General features: G+C 39.5%; 1 protein-coding gene across 1 annotated transcript; it reads right to left on the bottom strand.

The window, feature by feature from the left end:
• Positions 1–27,058, bottom strand: LOC136424001 (RING finger and transmembrane domain-containing protein 2-like). Its single transcript, XM_066412405.1, has 8 exons — positions 26,261–27,058; positions 24,972–25,048; positions 24,339–24,439; positions 18,317–18,470; positions 17,095–17,244; positions 12,633–12,698; positions 6,685–6,786; positions 1–1,022 (listed from the first exon to the last, which is right to left on the bottom strand). Exons 1-8 carry the CDS (start codon positions 26,715–26,717, stop codon positions 891–893), a joined length of 1,239 nt encoding a protein of 412 aa, XP_066268502.1. The 5' UTR covers positions 26,718–27,058; the 3' UTR covers positions 1–890.
• Between the last annotated feature and the right edge of the window lie 176 nt (positions 27,059–27,234).

The raw sequence follows: 27,234 nt of genomic DNA, 5'->3' as shown, positions 1-27,234 counted from the left end.
GGTTACATTCTTTCAACCTGATACAGTGTTTACTGGAGATGTGCACTTACAAGCTTAAAAACTCTGCTACATTTTGCTACAGAAACACCTAAGGAATACATGATGTCGGGTTTCAAAATTGCATAGACTTTTTGTCGTCCTGAGAGCAATACGTGTACGTTATCAGGACCACGCGGTTGGAAAGAATATTAGGATAAGTCCAACCAAGGACCTTGAACCAAGGACAGTTTAGATGATTAAATCCAGACTTCTATTGATTTTGCTTGAGAAAAATCTTATGATTACAGTACCTTTAAGTTTTGATAAACAGTGGTCAACATTGGTAACATTTGAAAAGTCATTTTCAAAATTTTGTTTGAAGCCGCAACAATTCATCTCCATAGTTCTCAGACATCTTAAGGGTGCAGTTCAGCAAGAGGTCAAGATTAAAACAGGACTGGACGGAAAACTTGAGCCTTACTATACCCACCCCCTGAAACTGTGTGTATCGAGGTACAGACTTTCCCCTCAGCCGCTGTCTTCAAGTTGATCTCCCAGTTCAGCATTGTTTCCTAAAATCTGTGAACCAACAAATTGAGCTAATATGGCCTGTAATAGATTCTTGTTTCTTCAAGTTCAACATTTCTTAATCAAATCTGAGAATCAGGAAATTACGTTGGCATAAAAAAAAATAACAGTCTAAAAAAGTTGTTTCAGTAGTTGTAAGTTGGTGTGGCAAAAAATAAGTGGGTCTCACATGTCTGTTTCACAAGTGAGTCTCACATGTCTGTTTCACAAGTGGGTCACACATGTCTGTTTCACACGTGGGTCTCACATGTCTGTTTCGCAAGTGGGTCTCACATGTCTGTTTCACAAGTGGGTCTCACATGTCTGTTTCACAGGAAGTCGTTTCAGTAGAGCTGTACAAAGGCACTGGTGGCTCCATCTCGCCACAAGGGGTCGTCCGCGATCTCAGCTCGGCACATCGGACAGGTCTTCTCACGGTCGAACCACACAAGCACGCAGTCCTCGCAGAACACATGCTGAAAACAACAAACAAACAAGTAAATAACAACAACACACATCGGGTAGGTCTTCTCACGGTCGAACCACACAAGCACGCAGTCCTCGCAGAACACATGCTGAAAAAACAAGTAAATAACAACAACAGCACACAATCCTCACAGAGCACATGCTGAAAATAATAAACGAACAAGCAAATAACAACACCACACATTGGGAAGTACAGTCCTCACAACACAAGTGCTGAAAAACAGTAAGCAAATAAACAGCATGTCACGATCAAGTCAGACACTGATGCAATCATTGTAGAAAACATGCTGCAAAACCAAATGAATAACATCTTTTAATCACTCAGCTCCAGTCTTCATAGACCCTAGTGATGAAGAACAAATTTTAAAACAAACAGAAAACTTCTGTTCAAAAAGTACAACAGACAGTGGACTACATGTAGGACTGAATACTAGAACAATTAAACTGCTGCAACATGGGCAATAGGATGTCTGTTTTAAATACAATTGACAAGTAGTACTAGTATTTTCCATATCTGTTAAAACATTTGCCTACGAAAGAAGATACAGGAACCAGCAGAATACTATTGGCCTAGCCTTACTATCAAAATCACTTATTGTTGCTATAATTGTTTCCATAAAATTCTGCAGAGCAAGATAACAGCTCAATAACATTTTCCCCCAAATTATAATGTTTTGAAACGTACAAATGATGTTACAATAACAGTCTACACATACCTTCCATAGTTATGTTACACTGTAACCTTTTAGCGTTACATTTCAATATAACCGACTGTCAGAGCGGAGGGAATATGTGGTAAAACTGTGCCACATGTGGGATAATTTGTTACCCTGTACGGGGTTAATAGACAGTGAAATATGATCTGCCCGTAACTAACCATGTTAGGCGGTACAGGGGCACAGATTAATGTGTGGAGACTCCCCTGTGGGAGCTAGCTTGGTATGCATCCTTGGCTAGTACATCTAGCTCCACATCCATGAGGGTTGTATATGAGGGGGGACCAACAACGCTTTACCCTGAATTCAGAAGAACCCCCTTTGAATTATGCTAAAATCAAGGAAAGCAATTATGCAAAAGTTGGTCGCCTGGCCACGAATCACGTGAATAAGATGGCTTTCCCTACCAAATACTTACAGTATATGAAAATACATGTAGGCTGCCTATATGCATGCCTTACGGAAAAAAAGCATGCAGACCCTGATCAATGTTGGTTAGACATCCAGGTAATGAAATACACAATACAAAAGCTACTGAAGCAACCGGATGGATTTGGTAAGCATCAGATCTTTTGTCGGTAACACTGGCTCCAGTTTAGTCTACCAGTCGCTTCTATTTATTTTGATTTATCACATTTTGTGGAAGGATTGACATAACAGGTGAACTATCACCTTTTCAAGATGTCATCCCAGACCGAACTGTAAGATTTGGACCATCGCACACCGGGGCATGCCCCTACTCTTTTTCGAAAGGTGTGGTGGGTTCTTTAACGTGCGCGGGGTGTGGCTCTCCCCCAACACGGGACCTCCATTTAACGTCCTATCGGAGGGACGTCCCTAGATGAGCTAGGTACTCATTTACACCTGAGTGAAGTGAGGAAAGTCGTGTTAAAGTAAGTGCCTTTCCCAAGGGCACAACGTCGGGGCGCAAGTTTGGACATGTCTCTGGGCACACCCCGGGATTAGATCCCGGGTCCCATTGTTTGACAGCCGCGCGCTCTACACTTGCGTCACACGACGCCACTCTTCTCTGCTGAATAGTATGGCACCCTTTAAAAACAACTGGAATTTGAGTATTCAATGAAAATATAGACCAGAGCTCTGATTGGCTCTGAGTCACATGGTCCTCACGACGACATGGTAACGGATTTCGAACGGAAATGAGCTGATCCAGAAATAAAATGCACCTCAGGTCTGAACAGAACAGGTTTAGTTTGCAGAAAAGCTACTATTGCACAATAATTTCAGATCTGCGCACTCAGTACAAACTCTATACCAGTCCAACTCATATTTTGTATTTGTATCTTTTTTTACCATTGTGTCTAATTATAATATATAAAGTATATTGCTGTAATTCCTTGAATCTGAAAGTTAGGTACCCATTGGCATACAGTAGATTTAAACATTATTGCCCTTTTTGTTTCATTTTCATATCATGTAAGGTCATATAATTCTAACATCTGTGGTTTGGATGCACTGAAAAATCTTTTTTTGTTTCATATTTTCCTCACCAAAAGCAAAGAACTAGGGAATTTATTTGGTGAGGCCCTAGGCAATAAACCTCAAGAGGCTATTACATGGAGGCAATCGTTTAAATGGTATCAGCTGCATATAAACAACACACACACCGGGAACCTCTGCATAATGTCGGTTGATAAACAATGCAGCTACAAGTGTTTGGAACAGGATGATGCATAATGAAGGTATGATAAAGAGAAAAACAAATCTATATTCACCAGTAATATTTGGATGTTTGTACAGGTTTGCACATGCATAGCTCCAACATTACGGTACAAAGTAGCAATGAATGATGAACATATTATATAGAGCATCATGGATATGGTTGCTACAGTTCCATAACAGTCCATGTTCAAAATGGCAGATTACTGCGAATCTTGAAGTGTTCATGGTGGTTTTATTTTTGCAGTTTTCGGGAAGACCTTTCTTGTGAGATTTACTAAATAAAAAAAGTTAAACATCAATCTGTTCTGTAAATCATCAATGCCAAGTATGCATTTTGGTGATTTGGCATAAGAAAGTAGGCCCAACTGAATTCTTGGTTTTAAAAAAGTTGTTATGATAAGCAAGGAGCCTGAAGCAAGCAGTCAAGATCTAAACAGAGGGCTGGTAGGAACACCTGAATCTGTCCCCCTAAAACTGTGTGTACCAAGGTACAGACTTTCTCCTCAGACTCTATTTTCATGTTGATTTTTCAGTTCAATTATTACATATTATAGGTTTCAAAAAAATCAAGAACTAACAAATGAAATTGATGACGATTGTGGTCTTCTACCTTGTACTTGAAAAAAACCTACCCAGCCAGTGGCTGAAGCATGTCTGTAGTTATCCCTGTCCATGCTAACATGTGACCCTACATATGGCATAATCAATACAGATCTGATTCCTCCTGCAGCCAGACTAAATTAACCATGAAACGGCTCCTGTTCTGCACAATTGGGGCCGGTAATGAAATATGGCCTCATGGTCTGGCAGAGAGTAGCTGGGCAGGGCTGAAATGTGGTTAGTGTGATACGGCACGCCGCATTTTGGAAGGAAAATATCTCATTATAGATACATGTACATGTGGGGAACAAATGTATAGATTGTGTGACATTATCAGATATTTTTTTCACAATTTCACGTAGCAATATTGTACTCTTACAACACAGATGAGCTTTCATTTGATTATAATTATAAGATATTGGTATAATGTTACAGGGTAGACAACCGAAAAGATGGGAGGATAATATCAGGCGAGTGAGCTGAGAATGGACATGGACGACACTAAATAAAACACTGAGCAAAACAGAAAACTGAGAAGGGCGGAGAAAACTGGTAGCCAGACCTTCTGTGGTGCTTCAACGGTCAAATAATTAAACTAAGGGATATGAACTATGAATAAGAGAATGATAAGAGATGAGATAATTTACCCTTTTCAATTGGGAAAATAAAAGATTAATTTTCTCTGCAGTAAAAAGGTCTAATATACTTGAATTTGAGTTTAGGAATCATACATGTCCAGTTTTGTGATCTCTAATCTTCTGACCGTTACATAAAATTCATGTATAAAGAAACTAAGATTTGAGGAATGACAAGCACATGCACATGTGCATACAGATTGAGTAATTCAGACTACCACCTCACAAGAAATCAAGTGTATGTGAACACTGATCTGGCCATTTTTAGTCAATATCTTATAATATAGACGTAACCCCATGAGTAGGCCACACCAATTTCATTCATTGGTTCTCAGCTTTTAAAAAAATGTTGAAGTGGAAGATCAACATAGAAAACGGAGTCTGAGGAGAAAGTCTGTACCTTTGTGTACACAGTTTCAGGGAGATACAAATGTAATATAATTACATGTAGTCCGTTTCAAGTTGAAGATCATTCTAATTTAGTAGGATTCAAGTTTCCTCACAGCCGTTTGTTTTTATCTTGACGTCTTGCTGCATTTTTCCTGACAAATATCTGAGAACCGTGGAAATGATTTGAAATGGCCCAACACTGATGCCATAAGATCTCACCTAACCCCTGCATTCGTGCAGCAGTACTGTAAATTCATCTACTTTCGCAATGGTTTAATTTTTACGGTAGGAGGTTTCTGCAGTGTTTCCAAATCGAGGTTGAAACAATTTGGTACTACAGTTATTATCATGATGAAAAAACACAAACACATATTCAGCATCAATTCATTTCACAGCATGACGTCACCCAAAAAAAAACAGCAGGAAAATAAAGCCACTGCGAACACTTCAGGATTTACAGTAGCTATAACAAGGTTGAAAACCCCCCAGGGGACGTTGAACCAAGCCCTCCTGGCCCGCGCAGCCTTATTGATATTTTGTACCATTAGTGCGGCATATTTAACCACTTATGGCCGTAACGCTTGGATCGCAGCAGACCCTAAGCAGGCTGGATTTATCTCCCAGCTAGGTCGGAGGACAAGGGTCATCAAACAAAGGCTTTCCTGGAATTTATCTCCCAGCCAGGTCGGAGGACAAGGGTCATCAAACAAAGGTTTTCCTGGAATTTATCTCCCAGCCAGGTCGGAGGACAAGGGTCATCAAACAAAGGTTTTCCTGGAATTTATCTCCCAGCCAGGTCGGAGGACAAGGGTCATCAAACAAAGGCTTTCCTGGAATTTATCTCCCAGCCAGGTCGGAGGACAAGGGTCATCAAACAAAGGCTTTCCTGGAGCTGATGGATAGGAGAGGGGAAGGTTTGTGGTGCGCTGGGGCAACCAAATGTAATAACTTAAAGATGGTATGGCTAAGGAGCAGCGCTGATGTCTCAGCGACTGAGTTACTAGCTAGCAGGTGTCGGGGCATCTTCTGGACACCCTACACTACGAAAACAAAGAAATTAGATGCCCCGTTTCCCTAGTAACTATATATATACATTCGCATGTACATTGTATTGTGTTCCCCATATACACTGCCACTTTTCTCATAACAGACCCTGGGACAGTATGTAAATTGATTGACATGCAAGGCTACCAGGTAATCATTTGTCCATAGAGCCCACTGCAGAAGTACGATTCCAACTATAGCCCCCCGCGTCCCCATTTTTTTGGCGGCCTATCTATAAATGTTTATGCCCTGTTTTAAGGTCCGAGGTGTTTCTCACCGTGCACTGGAGAGAGATGGGTCCCTTGTACCACACTACCTTCAAGATGGGGGTGTCAATCTATAAATAACTAAAACCAAAAAAATACTGCTGCAGTGCCCGAAATCGGCATCTTTCATCTGGACCTCAATAACTACCATTCCAAAATTAAAACAAATCCATCCTAAGGACTTTGAGCGGCGAACTCACAGACACAGACAAAAACAGTACCCGTTATAGGTCACTGACCTCCTTCACAGTGCTAATAAGATGTTGTGGTCTGACTGAGAAGTTGTTGTCTCAGCATATCTTAGGAGGTGTTTCTCACCTTGCACTGGAGAGAGATGGGTCCCTTGAAGTCCTCCTGACAGATGGCGCAGACGTTCCCGGCTGCCACCACCTGGTCTTTGGACGCCGGCTCGCCGTAGTTCTGCATGGGGACGGGAGGAAACAGCAAAAGTCAGTTGTCATGCAGTAAACTTTGAGGTAAAGGTAGCCTTATTGAGGTTGTAGGGGTAGTGGGTTGCTACGGTGTCTAGGCCACGGTATTGGAAGGCATCCTTCTCCTTCCACCAACTTTTACCTCCCCAACTGAAGTCAGGTACCCATTTTTACACCTGGGTAAGGTAAGGAAAGTTTATGTGCCTTTTCCAAGGACACAACCATGTCAGAAAGGCCAGTAATCGAACCTGTGATCTGACCATCACCAATGCTCTAGCCTAGCCACCCCGCCATTCGTCACCATGTGTTGGAAAGAGAAAGGAACAAAAGAAAGAAAGAAAAACTAGAAAGGCAACATTTGCAAGAAAATACACAATGTTTACCTTCACATTGCCTAGCCTAACAAACTACTGCTCTGATTATTCTTACTCAATCACACACTTCATATATTAATAGAAGGAATTAATGAATTCAATTTCTTCCTATCAATATATGAAGTGAATATAGGATGCATATTCAACTCTATATTTCTATTCTATACTTGTGTGCAGATGCATTGTACTCGTACTGCAGAGGATAATAAATCTCACAGTTTTATCTCACTAGTCGTACATGACCATTCCCAAATCCAGGGCTGCAAATGCACCACATATCTCTGCCTGTCCGCTTCCATTTCTCCGAACGTATTTCTCCCACGCAAAGTCATCGCCGCCGCACGAATCGGCGCTCTCGAAAGCGACGGAAGGGGAAATTTACGAGACCTGTTGAACCATCTCAAGTGCAGAATGAATAAGTCGAGAAAAAAAATCAATATTGGAGAGGAATCCAGCCGATACGGAGATGCGCGCAGAGCGGACATAAATCTGGATTTCCCTCGAGAGAGACACAATCGCAGGATTCATGTGGAAACCTTTACCAATACTCACATATGTGACCCATTAGGGTAGGAAATACATGGACGTGGGATCGAAATCACTTCTTCTGTTGCATGCAATTGTGCAAGTTTTGGGAAATTCTGTATTTTTCAATTTGTAAAATCATTCTGAATTTCTGCAAACACCAAAGCCACGGTCAATTCCTTATATCACCTAGAAACTGTGCAAAGATTTCAGAGACTGGTGTTACAAACTACCATTTACTATTTAATCAAATGATGTCAGCATAACTGAAATGCTTTTCAAATTGAAGATGGCTCTGACTCTGCAGTTCTGGAAATATCTTGAGCATTTTGAGACCTGCCCCAGTAATTCTGACAGTATTTTCAAGTAGGCGAATAAAGGATTTTGAGCCCTGCCCCAGTAATCAATACTCATCACTTAAGTCCTGATTTCCTACGTCTCAAGTCTTCTGTTCCTTATCTTCCTAACATCTGAAGATGAGGAGGAATCATTCCCAACACTTTGAAGCTGAAATTCTGCTCCACAAAGGCACTACATTTGCTTCAGGCCACACAGATCCATATTCTCGGTTCTAAGACATGTTTTAGCAAAAACAAAATCATCAAATTGAGGTCATGATGAAAACAGGCTAGGAAGCACTTGAATCTAACTACATGTATTTATATATTCACTGCCTGAAAATGTGTGTACCAAGGCACAGATCTTTCCTATCTAATATCACAATTCCCTTACAGCGATCCCTGTCCTTGGTGCTGGAATGTCGCATTACTGGTATTCTTCTGAATCCGGAACCAACAGATCAAATTGGTGTAGCCCACCATATGTAGAAAATACATAGAAAATGTAATGGCCATATTCACTCCCTGAAACTGTGTGAACCAAGGTACAGACATTCCCCTTAGCCTAAAAACAGACCCTAAGGGCCATAGGGTCTGTTTTAAAATTTATGTTTTTTTAAAGTTTAGCATTATTCTTTTAAACAAAGAACTAACAAAACAAATTGGTCTAGCCCACTACCTGTAGAAAATACATGCAATGACCACGTTTACTCAATAAAACTGTGCATACTAAGGTACAGACTTTCCCTGACAGACTGTTTTTTATGCTAATCTTGAAGCCTAGCATTACTTCTGAACTGAGAACAAACTATCGGCAGAAAATAACGACTACATTTCACTCTTGAAACTGTGCATACCATAAGAGGCAAACTCTGACTCTGTTTTTATGATGATCTTAAAGCTAATAGCATTCTTTTTATAAAGCCAAGAACCAAGAAACCGAATTGTTGTTGCCCACTATGGGCAGCATAGAAAATAATGAGGTTTCCAATAATGCATTTGAGAATTCGTTCTGCTCCTGGCGGGAACCACATTTGTTTTTATGGACGCTGCGGAATAGAAAACTCAGGACGAGGCATGAAACATGATCTCCTGCAGACCTGAGTACCGTTTTACTATCCTCAAGGTGGTGCGTGAAACCTGATACGCTGGCACGGACTACAAAATCATCTTAAGAAGGCAGAGCATGTTTCCTCGTCTTAAGAGAAAGCCACTTTCTAATTATGCATAACGTCTCAATGGTACCTTTTAATGCTTTTCAGGATTACAAGTAAGCCAATTTGACAAGTCATGTGGGAGTAAAAGATGTTTACAAACTAGACATGCTGGAATAGACTACAAAATCCTTTTCAGTAGGCTAGACATGTTTCCTAATGTACATGTACTTCTATATTGAAGTGCATGTTCCGAAAATAGGCCATTTTTCAATGTTTTATGGTAAACAACACATTTTGTTGTTTCATGAGGACTACTGATATTATGTAAGTTTATTCATAATTAATGGGTCATACTGAAATAGAACACACGTTCCAGACATTTGTAATATTTAGCCTTTACCGAACTAGTGCAAAAGTCATATAAGCACTCTGTTTTTAACACTTAGTTAGACAGTATCTGCTTAAAAATGAAGCAGGTTTTGCTCACAATACATGTAAAAAGGCCAGACTTCTACGAGATTATTTAACATGATGGTGACCACACAACTGTACTGAGTAGGCCGCACCAATCCGCTGGGGAAATTGTCAGGAGATGCGCACGGGAGGGAAACAACGGCGAAGCGTGCCGCACGCCACTCCTGTGCCGGCAAGATAAGTACTACAGGAGCAACCAACATCTGCATATTATATTTACAGGGCTCCAAACTCATTTTTGTGTGATTTTATTTATCAATTTATATCCTTATTCGTTTGGCTCTTCAGCACACACATTCATTCTAGGTGAATAGGTGAACTGGTGCAATGAATCTATAGATAAAGATTCAGGTGCACAGAAGAAAATTTGAGCAAACAATATGATATAAATGACTTCTATCAACACAGATGAACTTTCAAGTGAATATGAGATAAAGTTAGGATGTCAGCAGAAGATATTAAAAAACCTTGCTGACTCTCTTCAGAGCAGGAATCTGAAATTCTATAGCTAAATTCAAAATTTCAGAGAAAAGACACCCACAAGGGTTTCACTATTTTTTCTGGCATTCGAATATCATTGACAAGAAAATGCTGACTGTGTGTATTACTAGAGCACTATTTTTTCTGGCATTTAAATATCATTGAAAAGAAAATGCTGTGTAATACTTCTAAGTGCACAATAGTGCTTTATGTAACCCTATACAAATATCTAGGTGCACTGGTGCACAGACAGTAAATAGGTGCACAGCTCCAACTTTGGGTTACAAATTTGCATAATCATGCACCCCTTTCTAGCCCTGTATTACAACTAGCTGCAGCACAGTCAATAAAATACATGTAAGGCCCTCTCTCTGGGACTGGAGTTAATGCCCAAAAACTGCACTGTGTGCAGGATGGCTGCTCTACAAGATCTGGCCTCAACGTTTCATTACAGGTTTGCGTAGCAAAACCTTTGTTGGATCCGTTGGCATGTGTGGTGGCCGCCATCTTGATTTTGTGACGTCGCAGGGTAGCCATACCAGTTCATTGGGAGGGGTATTTTTTGGGGGTCGCTTAAGTGTTCTCTCTATTTTCAACAAAATTGGCACACAACTGTCACACATTCAACTCAAACAAAAATTCAATACCAATTCATATTTATAAAAAATCCCCGTAATCGCTTAACTAACATAGCAAACCTGAAGTATATGTAACACAAATACTAAACTCTAGTTTCCATGGCTCTTGGACATCTTTGAATAAAATTTCATCAGGAATGGAAAAAGGACCTTGTAAAAACAGAGGGCCGTGAGAAGCATTATTCACTCCCTAAAACTGTGTCCATGTACATTGACTACCTGACAATATTCACTCCCTGAAACTGTGTGTACCAAGGTGCAGACTTTCCCCTCAGACTCTGTCTTCATTTTGATCTTCCAGTTAATAAAAAGCAATACATTTTTGTGTAACTGGAAACAAAATCAAGTTGGCGTGGCTTGAACAGATTATATTTATGCTGGGTCTTCTTTCGTGCAATCCTCCATTATCGAGTCCATACTATCACAAGTCAAAATACAAACACACATGAGGCCGAGATATTTGACATTGAGTCCACAGATGGTGGTGAATTCACCTCCTCCCACACAGTCTGGTTAGCCATGACCCAGCTCCACATGCATGCATCAGTTTAGTTACCTTTGCCAAAAACGCCATGTTTTTGGTAGTGTTTCGATTTTCGTAAAAACTCTTGCTACAAAAAAGACATGCACTTGATGAGGAGTTCTGGGGCTCCCCCAACCATGCGCAAGCACGTCCAACCCCCATATGATGGGGAATAAAAGACGTAAAATTGGAGAGAGAGAGAGAGAGAGAGAGAGAGAGAGAGAGAGAGAGAGAGAGAGAGAGAGAGAGAGAGAGAGAGAGAGAGAGAGTTTGTGGTTTAGCAGCATAGCTCAAGAAGCTATGGATGGATTGTTGTGAAATTTGGTATGTGGCTAGGTCAAGTCCTATCAAAGAAATAGTTAGATTTTGGTCCCACTGCTGGTTTTCCTTGGTACTGCAGCAGAACTTCTATGGTAACAATTTTTGTTTGAACAATTCAGGATGACTGTTTATTATCATTGTTCCACTTCTATCAAAGCCTAAAATGTTTCTTACAGAAAAGAAACCAGGAGTGCTTTCTTTTGATTGGCAAAATACATCTTTAAGGCTGGCTTCAACCCTATAGAAAATAAAAATATGTCTTGGTTGCTACAAGATCTTTCATCTGATTATGTTCCTTCCCTGAAACTGTTGTGCATGGGTGCAATATACAGACTTTCTCCTCAGACTCTGTTTTCATGCTCATCGTCCATATTCTACGAATGAGGCCAAGAAGGAGCAAATGAAATTGGCACCACCTTATCGCTAGCTTCTGTATCATATGAAGACAAAGCTCTGATGAACACTTTTTGCTTCACTCATATTAAACCAATAACAAAACCCTGACCCAGTAACTACACCATGCAGTCAGCTTGAAATACCCACCTGCAGTCTGCAATTTGCAGAAAGATTTTCAAAATTGCAGAAGAAAAATCAAACAATCTGCAATTTTGCAGAATGAAAAAAATCAGGATCGGGATTCAATGGTTCTCAATTTTCACACACATGTACAATGTATATTTTTTCCTGTTTAACTTTGCTTGTAAAAATTAAAGATCGAGTGAGAGAACAAAATATTACAGCAATGTTGCAAAGCTTGATATGATATAAATATGCATTTATTAGGTTGAGAAGGTTGTAGTATGGAGGCTTGTACATTTGCAGAAAATATTTTCAAATTACAGAACAAAATTTTGACATTCTTCAATATTGCAGAGCACTGGAAAAAAGGATTTCTACCACTGCCAAGTCTAGCTGATCCGGGCAGCTCCATCATGAGACTATCGTGTCGCGTGAGCCGCGCTGTGCGGCATGAATAATAGATGGGAGGAGAAACAAAACACTCACCGTGTCTCGCATCACCTTCAACCACGCTTGTCTGAGCTGCTTAGCTTTACTCCACAGGCCCAATGTCTGTGAACAACACAAAATAAAACATTTAACATTTAGCAATGCCCTACTTTTAAGGAAACATTACCAACGCCCTACTTTTTAGGGACCTTCTTGTTTCCTAAAATGTGAATGTGTAAGACAAATGTGTATGATAATTTGTTATCATGTCTAGAGCTGCTTGTGTACACACACATATGCTTTGCTTTACTCCACAGGCCCAGTGTCTGTAAACAATAGAAAACAAAACATTTAACATTAGCAATGCCTTACTTTTTAGGAACCTTCTTGTTTCCAGACATGTAAATGTGTAAGATAACTGACTTTGTGTCATTATGTATAGAGCTGTATGTATCTGCGTTCCAACATCTATAAACAAAACAAAACAAAACAAAACAAAACATCAATAACAATTACCCTACTTTTACATGATTGTACAAGTACATGTAGACACAGAAAAATATGAAAGATAATTTGTTCTCGGAGCTGTGATAATGTACATGTACCTAACTTGTTTAGTCAAGACTGATTTTTAAATCTTTTGAATGCTGCAATTCTAAAGGAAAATTTCCTCTTATGATCAAATGTCGAAACTACAACTTAGTACAAGGTAGCCTCCTTCAATTTTGAACATGTGTAAGATGATTTGTTTGAGCTGTATCCAATGAAGATATTGTACATGTATATATATATCTCTGCTAAGTCATGTGGGCTCTTTAAATCTTTAAATCAGTTGAGGTCTTATGGTAACGTTACCAAATTTTGTATGATAGAAATGTTGTAATTTTAAAAGTCTATGTAAGGAAATATGTGAGGCTAGCTAATTTGTTATTATTTATATATTGGGCAAAATTACCTCACGAAAGCTATGATAATTATAGAGTTTATACACAATGTCATTCTAATTCAGTAATTGCACAAAAAAAACATAATAGAGCTCCCTCCAGACAAAAAATCATTTCTGACAATGACATGTCACAAAATAGAAGATCATTTCATGGTAATCTTATATCATATAAACATTTTATATCTCAGTCATTCCTCATGTGTCAGTTGTACATATAGATAGTACAGTATTATGTAACATCTAATATTTATCATTTCTGGGTACATTGACAGGTACAACATCTTGGTTCATATGTTTCTGAATCATTAATAGTAAATGCTTTGATTTTTTTTCATTCTAAGGCCACACCAATTTATTTTCTTGGTTATTAAAATGGAATAAAATACTTTTAAAAAATGCTCGTAAGATTGGAAAAACAACATGAAAACAGAAAACAGAATCTCAAATGTTTGTACTTTGGTGCACACAGTTTCAGGGAGTGAACAGGGTCAGATGCAAGTTTTCACCCCAGCCTTCTGTTTTTTGCGTTTCGGCGCATGCGCGGCTGAACGCATTGTCCTGGCTTTTACCTTCAAGGAAGGAAGCTTGGTTCAAGCTTGGTTCAAGCTTGGTTCAACACTGTGTCGCACACAATAAGACCTTATATGGCAATACGTTCGCAAATCCTTGTATAGCCGTCGCCTTATATGGCAAGAGAGCACGAAAAGGCAGGCAGGCTAGATTTGCATGTGACACAGGAGGGCGACCGCATGTAACTGCTACAACTGTTCGGAAATATCATTGCATTGTGGTTTCGGACTTTGATATCCTGAAAAATGACCATATTACATCTATTCCACAAGATTGCAGAAGAAAAAAAATGATTTCGTCAAGAAAACGACCAAAAATCGGCATAAATGATACCATATAGTGAGGTTATAGCATTACGTCCAGAGTGACTAGTTACGTACCGCAGCTTGGCCGATCTGGCAACGCGAAGCACTTCGGACCCAGAAGATCCGGGTTCGTGTCCGTGCATGGATTTTTTTTTTCTTTTTAGATATTGAATATCAAAAATATATATTGATATTATATTAATCTATCAATATCATATCTATGAATATCATTTTTTTTCATTAATAAATAAAGAAATATTTTATATTTGTTATTTTTAAATATTCATTTAATATATACAAGGCCTTTGTCTTATGAACAGGACTTCATAGATTCCAAACCCGGCATTCGAATTTTTCTGTTCATTGTAATGGAAAATACCGTGCAGCGGCTCCTATGCGCGGTAAGATGATTCTTGCAAAACACTCGCCACTAAACTTCTATCCCCGATGTAAACAGAGGCTCTTGATATTGTTTGCAAAACAGCGATTCTTTGTTACAGTAGCAAATGCTCCATTGTTCAGTATCGACTTCATTCAGACAACACGGACGTGGAAAGTGGCGCCCCTCGGCACAAAACTATGGGAATTTTCATGAATTTTAGCAAAATTACCCAGGAAAATAAGGAAGAAATGTTGTAAATGCGGAAACCAGAATAATACGGATGAGGTAGCTGTTGATTTGTTTGACATTTGGTAGTCATTTTAGATAGAACCTTAGCTGTTATGAACTTCTATTTCACTTAATTACCATAGTGCTGATGATTCAATGGTGCTTTTTCAAATTTTATGTTTTATTGCGTGCCATGTACATAATTACATTGATAGCTTTTATAATGAGCCTATTATACATTTTACAAATAAGTACAAGTTGTAGGCCAAGACCAGCTTTTTCAAAAGCACTTAAGTTAAGTGACGTAACTTCAAAATTGCTTTCCCCAATCTGCCTTTCTCTATTAAAACAGTACTCATTTCCCAAAATGACAATTTTTCTTATAGACTGAACAGCCCTTGAGTGACTTCCTCTGGCAGATTTTACTTCAAGTAAAGGGAACAGACAATTCACACTCATAAACGTAGCCGAAACGCCAGCTTTTTTTAAAAGCTCTTGTTTTTTCTAAAATCAAAAATAAAAATCTGTTAACCAAGAAATTAAATTGGTGTGGCCTGAGTCACTGATAAAAGATAGTGGATGCAGTCTGAAATGTCTAGACTCTGTAGAGAATTTATCCAGTTGTGTGATTTATTTTGTGTGACATAATTTTGTACCTGGATGTCTAACCTACATCAACGTGTCCAGCATACTAAATATTTATTTCCTGATGATAGCATGCTTTAAGTTTAGTGACCAAATTCTCCACTTGTTATGATAGGTGAGTTGAACATTCTTCCTTCAAAAGCCCTTCTCAATTTTTGGTCATTTTCAGCAAAACAGTTACTGTAGAAGAACCGATCACCTTCTTGCTAGTTGTATAATGTATTTTATATTGTTGTTTAGAAACAGAACTTACAGGCAATAAGCCTCTTTCTGTTACATGTAGGTCAATAGTCAATAGTTGTTTCCTTTTCCAATTATATTTATCATGATTATTCACAAGAGAAACATACTTTAACAGCTAGTAATTATTGTTCATCTATAATTCATTTATTTTCATTGCTTTCTCGTTTCCAATGCAATTTTTCAATCATTTCTAGTAAAAAAGAAAAGAAGCAACACATTGTTAGAGAAAGCAAACCATAATTCCAGAGTCCCTATTAATGATAAGCTTCTCATCATGCAATGGATGAATAAAAATCTAAAACTAATCTTTTATCACATTTGTTTCATTCATTACAAACAAAACAGAAAAGAAACAACACAAAAGGAAGAAAGCAATTGAAAAAAGACTTTCCACATCCTAAATATATGGTATACTTAGGCCATACCAATTTAAGTTCTTGGTTAACGGATTTTTATTTTCCACAAAAAAAAATTAAAAACCAAAAAAAGTCATGAAAACTTTTTTTTCTGGATTTTTTTTTTTTGGAAAATAAAAATCCATTAACCAAGAAATTAAATTGGTGTGGCCTTATTATGGATAATTCAGGAACTAAAACGTTGTTCCACAGCTAATACAGCCCATCAAGCAGACCTCAACAAACCAATTAATTCTTTATCTGCTACGAGCATGTCGGGTGATCGCCATTATATATTCATAAACATGGACGGTGCATCTTACAGGATGATCTTGATGAATTACACATGCTAAATCAATCCCAGTGTACCGGGGAGACTTGGGCCACTCTAGTCACCTTCTCTGGTTCACAGAAACTGCTTTGTGAGTCTAGATCTGATCCCGAGTCATACCAAAACCTTCTCAAATGGTCCATACTAGTACTAGCACTGCTTCCCTGCTTAACACTCAGCATTTAAATGGGTATGAGTATAGTAGTTGAACACACACCACTACCGGTGGACTAGCCTCATATGCTGAAGTGATTGCACATATTGTGTGGCCCAAGGGCCTCAAAATAGAGATGGGCACCGCCATAGGCACCATGTATGGTGTGGGAGGACTTCAACTTTTAACTTATCTTCATCATTCATTGAAAATGTGTGTGTGTATGTGCGTGCGTGCGTGTGTGTGTGTGTGTGTGTGTGTGTGTGTGCGTGCGTGCGTGCGCGTGTAGTTTGCTAGCTCATAGCTTGGCATGGACGTACCTTGAGTACGAAGTAGCTTGCTGTGAGGAGGAAGGCGAGGACCGGTCCCCCAGAGTGGTCGCTGTCGGACAGAAACTTGTACCAGACCGGCATCGGGGTGAGACTGCGGTAGTACTGGGATAGCTGCTCCACAAACATGTAGTACTTTCCCTACAGGGGAGATATAGACAGAGAACATTAGAGTAGCATTACAACATGTCATATTGAGTGAGATTTGTTAGCATCAGACACAATCATCTGATACGTAAGGCCACCATTTTAATTTCTTGGTTACTGAGTAACGGAATTTAAAAAAAAAATGCTAGATTGGAAAATCAACAGGAACACAGAACCTCAGAAGAAAGTTTGTACTTTGGTGCACACAATTTCAGGGAGTGAACAGGTGCAAGTTTTCACCCCAGCCTTCAGTGTTCATGACTTTTTTGTTGCTAAAATCTAAAAAAAAATCTGTTAACTTAAACCAAGAAATTAAATTGGTGTGGCCTAATGGTGATTTTTCGACTGATCAACTCCAGGCTTTGTCAAGGAATGAGCAATCCGCTGCTTCTGTCACATCAGGGCTTTGCAGGCATCCCTGAACAGAGATCTAGACGGGGGGCGCCACAGGCTTTCTGCATCTTATGATCCGCCGCTCACCAAGTCCTGTGCTCTATCTGCAATAGCATGACCTCACAGAAGCAGCGGATTGTAAAATTTCTTGACTGGATTTGATCAGTAAAAAATTTGATTAAGTCCAATTTTTTGTGTGTCGGAAACTACAGTTCAACTTTGAACCAGAAAAACTAAAGTCGAAGAAATCTCACCTGTCCAAAATCATTGAGGTGAAGAGTGAAACAGATTACAATCTGGACACAGAATCAGAATTTTTTGCAAGAGGGATTAAGGAGTCCATCTACATCCGTGCATTACAACCATCCCTCAACAGAGACGGAGGGCGCCATAGACTTTCTGCAACCTATGATCCACTGCTCTCCGAGTCACGTGTCTCATCTGCATAACATGACGTCACAGAAGCAGTGGATTGCTCACTTCTTGACAAAGACTGGAGCTGATCAGTCGAAAATTTGGGTAAGTCCAATTTATTGTGTTGGCATTTACAGTTTAAACTCCATTCAGAAAGATTACAATCTGTACCAAAACTGCTGAACCTGTAGTTCAATATCCTTAGGTACACAGACCTTCTGTTGTGTGATTCAAACAAACAAACATGAAGAAAGCTCACCCGTCTCTTGAAGTGCATGACCCCCCTGGGCAGCAGGACGATAAGGCACTTGACTGCCATGCTCATGAACTTAATGACAAAGTCAGTCATGCCCACCACCCACAGCAGCGTCCAGAAGTCCACCCAGTCAAAGTTGGGCAGCATCAGGATCAAACTGGAACACACACATGTAGTAACGTTAGGATATAAATATATATATATTCTGTAGGAAAGTTATGATATGCTGGTTTTGTATGTAAAAAAGTACTGCTGACCTGGAAGATCAATATGAAAACAGAGTCTGAGGGGAAAGTTTGTAGCCTGATCATGAGTGCCAGCCATTTTAGCTTCCGTACGCTACCCAAGCTCCGCGGCCGGCAGCGGAGCTTGGGTAGCGCAGCGGAGCTAGGGTTCCTCCCACCCCTCTTATTTCCTTTCGTCATAAAAGTCACTCTAGAAGATTTGAGAACCAAAAATAAATTCAAGAAGCCCCAAACTCTTCGAAAATGGGTTTGGAAAGACTCTTGGCATTCAGAAATTCTATCTGCAGTAGCCACATCAATCCAGAAAACAGAAATTGTTTTGGTGTGTAACTTATGACTTCACTCCCGGCACATGTTCCCCAAACAATCTCGGCTGAAGGATTTATAGTCATGGCATTTAGTCATCCCTGCTTCCAACAGGAACACATTTCAAGACTGCTTGAGTTATTCATATCCTCTTTTAGAAGCTGAGTATAATTGCGTAGAAAGATCTTTATAATTTCATTAAATGGTAATGCCAAAATGAAATTAACGAGAAGCATTTTCTTCTGATTGATATGCAAAAAGTTGCTGTACATCCAGTCAGCAACAAGTCTGTCAAAACAGAAGATTTAAGGCTTATTAATCAAAATGCATATCAAGTGTCTTTTTGAATTTCAAGTTCGTGCTTGTAAAGAGAAGTAAAAAAAAATCATGTTATGTTATGTTAATGTTCGCTCATCAAAAACCATTCCATAGGATGATGTCATGATCAGAAGCAACCAATAACAACAGGTGGGAATCCCATACATGTACCAGGCATGACTCAGGTTTGAATGATGAAAAATGCCATTGTGTTTAACATAACCCCACAGGTATAATTTAGGGTTAAAGACACATGTTAACGTACAGCAGTTGTGCTCAATGTAAGCCTAGTTATGCCTATAGAGTTAGATGTACAAAGGTCAGGTGTGAATGGTTGTTCATTGCAACTTAACCAGCTGCTGCCACGTAATCTCCAAGCAGATCTATCGGTGGCAAGACAGTATCAAAAGGCCAACCTGCAGGACGTACTAAAAGCCACCGGAGGCTTCTGGTACTGGTTGGCCCTTTTGATACTGCCTTGCCGCCGATAGATGTGCTTGGACTTGGTGATTAGCTGCCGTGTGCCTGCGAATCCAAAATGTAGCTATACCTGTTAATATATGTATACAGATACAGAGGCCACAGGTATATAATTCAGGTTGAACCCAGCAAGCGAACACGTTTGACATGAGCCACATACACAGATATGATTCACTGCTGTAGTGTTAGTCACACACAAAAGGCAAAACGTGACCCACATGCAAACTCTGACCCTCTTCATACACATTAATTGAAACTAAGTTCAATTCTAAACGCTTCTAACACTAGCCTTAGCTGTGCTAAAATCTAGCTTTTAAATGGAATCTTCAACTTGCTTTCAGTCATTATCATAGTGTATACATTGCTTTCTCGAGATAAATTAATTTTGTTTGCCACACAGCAACATTTTTACACTGCATAAAACCAAATTGCTGACGGTACATCTAGTCCTGATCAACATCACAGCATTACTGTCTACATACTGTCTACATTATGCATTTTGTGCACACAAAATGATACACTTACTTTTTGACTGTTGGTAACAGAAGCTCCTAGATATTTGTGTTGGGTTACACACTTAAATGTATGTACTATTGTACACAAGAATACAGTATATTCATGACATCTAATTATCAGAAAAATGATGAACCTTTGTTGCTTTAATCATGTTGTGCACACAATTTTTGTTCTGTGCACCAGTACCTAAATTTATGGCCACATTTACATCATAGGTTCACCAGTGTATCTAGTTCCAAAAATGCATAATTTCGAGCCCTGTATTGTTTTAGCTCACTGTTGCTCATACTCGATCAAGGCATCATTATCAGAGAGGCCTAGGCGATCTCTGAACAGACAGATAAAAATAATCGCTGCATGCAGAAGTACTATGCAGGGACATTAGATCACCTTTGGCTGAAACACTGTCATCAGTTTGGCAATTACTGAATGTAATTGAAGCTTAGTTCGGGCGGACATTGAGAAATATATGACAGCTTATAGCTTTATATACACAGAGATCTCATCATAGGCCAGGCAATTATGATCAGATCGTACGGAAAATAGATGAAATAGAGAAAGGACAGTACAAATCTCTGCATCTAAGGTTGAAAGAAACCTACATTTTGCATGGTGGATTCCGAGCATACAGGTTATAACAGTTATAGCATCATAGAAAGAAATGGAGAGGTAAGTCATACCTGTATAGACTGAGGTTTCAAGGGAAATTAACTGAGTGTGTGTATGAGTGAGCCATATCATCATCACATTGTATCAAGATTTGACGCTCTCACGATTTCATAATCTTACATTGCTACTCAATCATGTGACCAAATAAATTTCCTTCATCTTTCGCTTACATGTATAATGTCATTTTCATAATTTTGTATTCATGCCTTAATCATTTTCACTGACAGTCATACAAAAAAATCATATGGACTACAAAAAAACAATCTTTGCAAAAAAACAACTAGCCTGTCTTTATCTGCAACTGTGTAGGATTAACCATTACATCCTTTATACCAGATGAGATGATAACAATAATTATGTTATCACTGCCGAGTTTTGGGCCACACCAATTTTATTTGTTGGCTCTTGGATTAAAAAGAACAAGAATGCTGAACTGGAACATCAACATGAAAACAGAGTCTGAAGGATACATGATGTATCTGTCCCTTGGTTCACACATACAGTTGCAGGGAGTAATAATATACACTGTGGTCAGATTGGAGATTTCCTCCCAGCCCTCCGTTTTCTTCTTGGCTCCTTGCTATATTTTTCCTAAAAATTGTCCCAACACCAAGGCAATAAACAGATGCGGGCTTAGAATTATGAGTTTTGTCAGCTCTAGCCAGGATTGACCTCAAACTCTGATAGAGGAACAATAAGTCACCTTCAACTAAATCCGGATTAGTACCTGGAAAACAGGCCGTCAATGTCTGCTTAACCCATATCTACAGCATCGGTACTAGACAATGTTTTACTGGCCAGGCTTTACTGATATCACTTGGGCCAACATTCAACTAGAAAGCAATCGTTCAGAGAAACCAAAACTTTATTTGTTTGCCCCTTGATTCTATGACTGGATTACGATGCATAAAAGTGAATTTGATATAAAAGAATGATCGAAAAGACAACAAAACAGACAAAATATCTGTAAAAAATTATTAATTTGAGCGATTTGTCCAATGTTTGGTCAATTATAGACTCCAGTGAAAAGGGAATGTGACAAATACTCTTCACAATCAGAAAAGCATCATTCTACTTCTTGTTTCTGGTCATTTTCAAGGAAAATATAATTATCTGTTTATTATTTGGACTGGCTAAAAGTAAAACACACATACATGTATTGAGACAGCCAAGGTTGCCCAACAAAATTGTTACTGTGGAAAACATTAAACTAAAAGAACAAATACCGAATTGCAAGGAATAAAAAGTAGTACACAATAACTCAAACATGCTGTTATGTTTACTTCAATGAACCAATGTAATACAGAATAATCTTAAAATGAGGACACCATTGTGTCTTTTACACTTGTCTAGTAGGTATTTTGTTTTGCTTTTATCATCTTATTACTGATACAATTGTCTGGCACCATATCATAAAATAACAAATATCTAATGGTAATGTATTTACATTGTAGAAACTCAAGTCATAATGGCATATTATTACATTCCTTCGCAATGATTAGGAAACATTTCTGGGTTTTAGATCTCATTTCTTTTGATCATAATATTTATGATTATAGTAAAATCCGAGAAGGAATTATTTTCAGCAATAAGAGTGTCTACAGACTAAAGAGTAAAGTACATTCTACGTTACATACACAACATTTACATCCCCCAAGCATGTTATTCACAACAATTAGAACTGACAGCAGCGGCAAAAGTCTGCGTTTTTCCAAACGATGTTATCAAATTTCCTGATGGATTGTCTGCAGCCAGTCCCCGGGGGTCTCCGCCGTTTTGTGTCCCATGCAGCGCCACTTCTCGTATTAACTGCAATATCATCCATTCTACCTAACCCAGAAGGACAATCAGCCATTCTTACTGCACCGCCGAGGAAATTACGACCCAGATCACAGCTAAACAGTTGATTTGTCACTGGAATTGACAGGTTACGTATGAATTCACTTGCTGTTAAACTGATTATAAACCGTTATTAACCGCCCCTGGACAGCACCCTGGCACAAATATAACAGTGACCAAAACGCATTTCAGAACACATCTCAGTTCTTTAGTGCGATGCAGTTTTCGGTTTCGATTAATTTCATGTGATAATCGTATCAATCAAACTTCAGTATTTCCACATCCACCCTTATTTAGTCCAATCAACATTATTCCAGCTATGGATCCTACAGTACTGTAGCAGGAGATATCTGATTTGAAGCCCATAACTCTTTGCGAAGCTGACGGCCCTCTGTTGTTATTCTGTGCGGGCAGACAGTCTCGCATGTTACATCTAGCGTCAAGTGACAGTTGTACTGGCGAGATCTGCCCTCTGATTGGTTGGCAGTCGGCCAATCACTGAATAATTGATGTGAACCGACCAGACAGGAGGTCGGGGGTCAGCCAGAATGACTCATCCAAGTCCCCATAGGGTATTCCTTGGTTTCCTAACGAGCCAAATGGCTGGACGAACAGATTCCCTGATGAGTTCGGCTAACATTAAGGAGTAGGGAATACCATATGCACACTCGTACATCGTGTTGCCATACCAATCCATATTCTTGGTTCCCAGCAAGAGGACAAGATTAAAACAAAGAGGAAAACTTACACCTGACTGTAGATGAAGGTTAGACATCCAGGTAATGAGATACGCCAAAAATAGTTACTCAAGCAACCGGATAAAATTTTGAAACAGACGTTTCAGATAGCATCCGCTATCTTTCGTCAGTGACTAAGGAAAGGAACTGGGAGAACTAGGTTTTATACCAAACTCAAGACAAGGTTGAATGTTAATATTATTCCAATATTATTCTGCATTATCCCAAGTGCCTGACTGTATTCACTCAGTGAAAGTGCGTATCAAGTTACAGACTCTGAAAAATACACTAAGTAATATCAGTAGGCATGGGCGACTACTGGCACATGTAATGGGCTGGTTTCATTATGGACCAGTAGAGACAAACTTTACACGTAAAAGAACCCAACACACTCATCGAGAAGAGTAGGGATGACCCGGTGCGCTTGGCTAAAAACGCGAGCCGTTGTGAAGCTGTATTGCATTGCTAGCTACTCAAAAAAGCATCATGCTTCACATCAATTGAGGATTACAAGAGAATTGTAGATTAGGTGCAGGAAGACATCAGAAAAACCTGCACGACTGCAATTTGACCTGCACATGTACAGCTGCAATTTCACTTGCTCAGTTGCAATTTCACCTGCACAGCTACAATTTTCATTGCACAACTGCAATTTAGCCTGCACATGTACAGCTACAATTTCACCTGCGCAGTTGCAATTCTACCTGCACAGGTACAGTTGCAATTTCACCTGCATGACTGCAATTTCACCTGCACAGTTGCAATTTAACCTGAACAGCTACAATTTCACCTACATAGTTGCAATTTCACCTTCACAGATACAATTTCTTCTGCATACATGTAGCTGCATTTTCCCCTGCACAGCTGCAATTGTACCTACACACAGTACACATCTTCAACTTCACCTGTTCTCACCTGTTCTGTAGTTTCTCCTCCTCAAACACATAGTAGATGAGCATGATGTTGGCAGTCAGGAACAGAACCAGCCACAGCAGCATCTTCACAGATCTTCTCTCCTGTGGAAACAAACAAATTATAAAGGTCAGTGTCAAATTTGCTACAAATGAACACTAATGAGAATCTTAATAAAACAAAGTCTTACAATTCATCTCTCAACTGACACACTTATTCTATTTCTTGGTTTTCTGATTTAAAAAATTACAACATGAAAACAGAGTCTGAGGGAAAGTCTGTACCCTGCCTTGGTACACACAGTTTCAGGGAGTGGATATTGCAGAATTCAAATTTTTTTCCCTTTAATTTTAACCCTCTGTTTTCAACCTGACCTGCCAAAACCAGTAGTAAAAGTAATATCCAGCTTAAGCCCTCCACAAACCAAGAAAATGAATTGCTGTGGCTTACCAGTAAGCAGAAACATGCATGGAGGTCAATGACCCAATTTTCAAGAACCAGCGGAATCACAATTAGAAACAGATTCAATGAGCAATAAATATGAAAACAGAACTAGTGACATAACAGACCATAACTGTACTTACAACATACATTACACTGATATATGTCCACTAATTACCATTGTACATTTCTTACCTTCAATGCCACCTGGCTCTTTATCGTTGCATTGGTGTGTATAAAAGTCCCAAACAGACCCAATAGGATACAAATACCTGCAAATGGAGGAAAGAAACTGAAATCAGTTGAAATAAGAAATGTACACAAATAATAATTTTTATAATCTTATCTGACAGAACAATATTTCAGTCAATCCACCCTGAAATTGTTACAAAGCCTAGTGTTTGACATTATGGATTATAAAATGATATTCAAATGCCTGAGTCAAGACCATTTTGTGGTTAATGTGCTGGACATATGGCAGATGCCTTTTGCAGTTCATATATTCATAACCAGCCTCCATTGTGGGAATGAACTGTAGTCACTACAAATACAATGTTTGAAAGCTACGTCTATCTACTGGTATATTCTTAAGCTAAACCTAATTCTGTAACTGTTACTGTAACAGTAGTAACAAAGCATTCAGAATTTGAAGGTTAGAATCATTTAAGCAATCTTGCTGTTCCAAAAAAGAAATATCAAATTGTAGGATGAATGCAAGGAATTGAAAGACAAGCATCTGCACCAGTGATCATCTACATGACATACATGTACATACATCATGCATCCACGACGCTTAGCTTGTTTATATCAAAGAATTGAACATTTACATTAGTATTTTTCAAACATTTTTGCTGTTACAAGATCAAATTGCAGGACAAATGCAAAGAATCGAAATACAAACATACATGTATGTACTAGTGTGAGTCTGTGACACGTATGCAAGAACTGTGTGGGAAAATTGGCAGCTGTTTTTCTGAGTCTATATTGTCTCTTTTATAGATATATAGATTCATATACATTTGAATAAATGACAATCTACTGTTTCTTCATTGCTGATTTTTTTCCCATGCACGATTTCATTTCAAATTCAATATATATACAACTTGTCTTGAATCGATGTGGTTTAATAGAGTAGAGTGGAGATATGTCCACTTTAATTGATTGCTCCATAGCCGGCCACATATTCCATCAATTAAAACGACCAGAAACTCGGTAAACCCAATTGATTTTTTCAACATGTACTCCGTGCCTCCATGCATCATTTTCACAGAACTATGCGCACTGAATATGCATAACCCGCATGCCTCGATCCGAAAACAACCCGCAGAAAATAGCTTTATTATTCCGTTCACGGCTTCATGCTGGCTCAGTCCAATGACGCCCGCCTACATATGAATATATAAAGACCTGCGGAGTTAAGCAGTGTTCAGTTAGGCATTTTACGATGGGTAGAACCTGTACGGTGTAATAAAGAATCTGCCTACCTAATCTATGTGCATAGAGGATCTTGACCAGCAAGAGGACAACAAAAGGCACGCTTTTCTCCATCCAGCCAAGCCATCTCCTTAAAGGAGGGCCTGCCGCTTCTTCTTGTGACTCCGGGGGTTCCTGGGAGTCCCTGCGGGGGGTCCCTTCAGGCATGTCTACGGCCACGGTCTCCTCCTCATAGGGCGTGGTCGCCTCACCTGTCCTGTGGTCTATGTCTCCATCTGTGAATCCGGCTAGCGGGGCCCGCACAGCCGCCGTCTGGCCGGGCCGCTGGGAGATCTGGGGAGCTATCTCCCTCAGGAGGGACGCCACCTCGCTCCTTAAGGACGGGTCGGTTCTTAAGGTGTCCACAGCCTGACTCAAGACGTTAGGCGTGAGTCCGCTCAGCCGGCCCCGTGCCGTAGCACCATTGTTATTGCTGGCGGAGCCTACCCGAGAACGGCTCTCTGCCATCGTGCATAGGATTAGTGGCGGTCAAATGTCGTCTGTGGTCGCTCTTCAACTGTAAGGAACGAGTTAGAAATGTTAGCGAGGAATACAGACGGATACGGGAGTTTACAGACGATAATTCCTTGTAAATGCGCAGTGAAAGGACACCCTATGATGATGGGACACGTCTGGCGAAACTTTCCCTTCTGTTCGCAACTTGAATTCTCCTCAAAACGGCGGTAACATTTCACTCCACGGAAACCAAAAGAACCCCAAAGATGTCCTGCACGACTTGCTCCTACAGAAACAGACGTCAAGTTCCCCTAAAGGGGGTAATCCTCGCCATATGTGCCAATTTTCCGGATAAAAAAGGGTGTGGACTCACCTGGAACCCGCCATCTTGAAAGTGAAGTCAGATCGTCTGCACCAATCACAGGGCGGGGTTTCGGAACATTCTATTCTAGTGTAGGTATAAAAGTGTTCTCATTATGTTTGTAAACTACAAAATAGAAATTATCTTGAACAAAGTCAATCATTTAGG

This window comes from Branchiostoma lanceolatum, chromosome 1 (genome assembly GCF_035083965.1).
Source record: "Branchiostoma lanceolatum isolate klBraLanc5 chromosome 1, klBraLanc5.hap2, whole genome shotgun sequence".
In the NCBI taxonomy this organism is placed as follows: Eukaryota; Metazoa; Chordata; class Leptocardii; order Amphioxiformes; family Branchiostomatidae; genus Branchiostoma; species Branchiostoma lanceolatum.
Note: the sequence above shows the minus strand (reverse complement) of the source record. Positions and strands in the feature narration are given on the sequence as shown.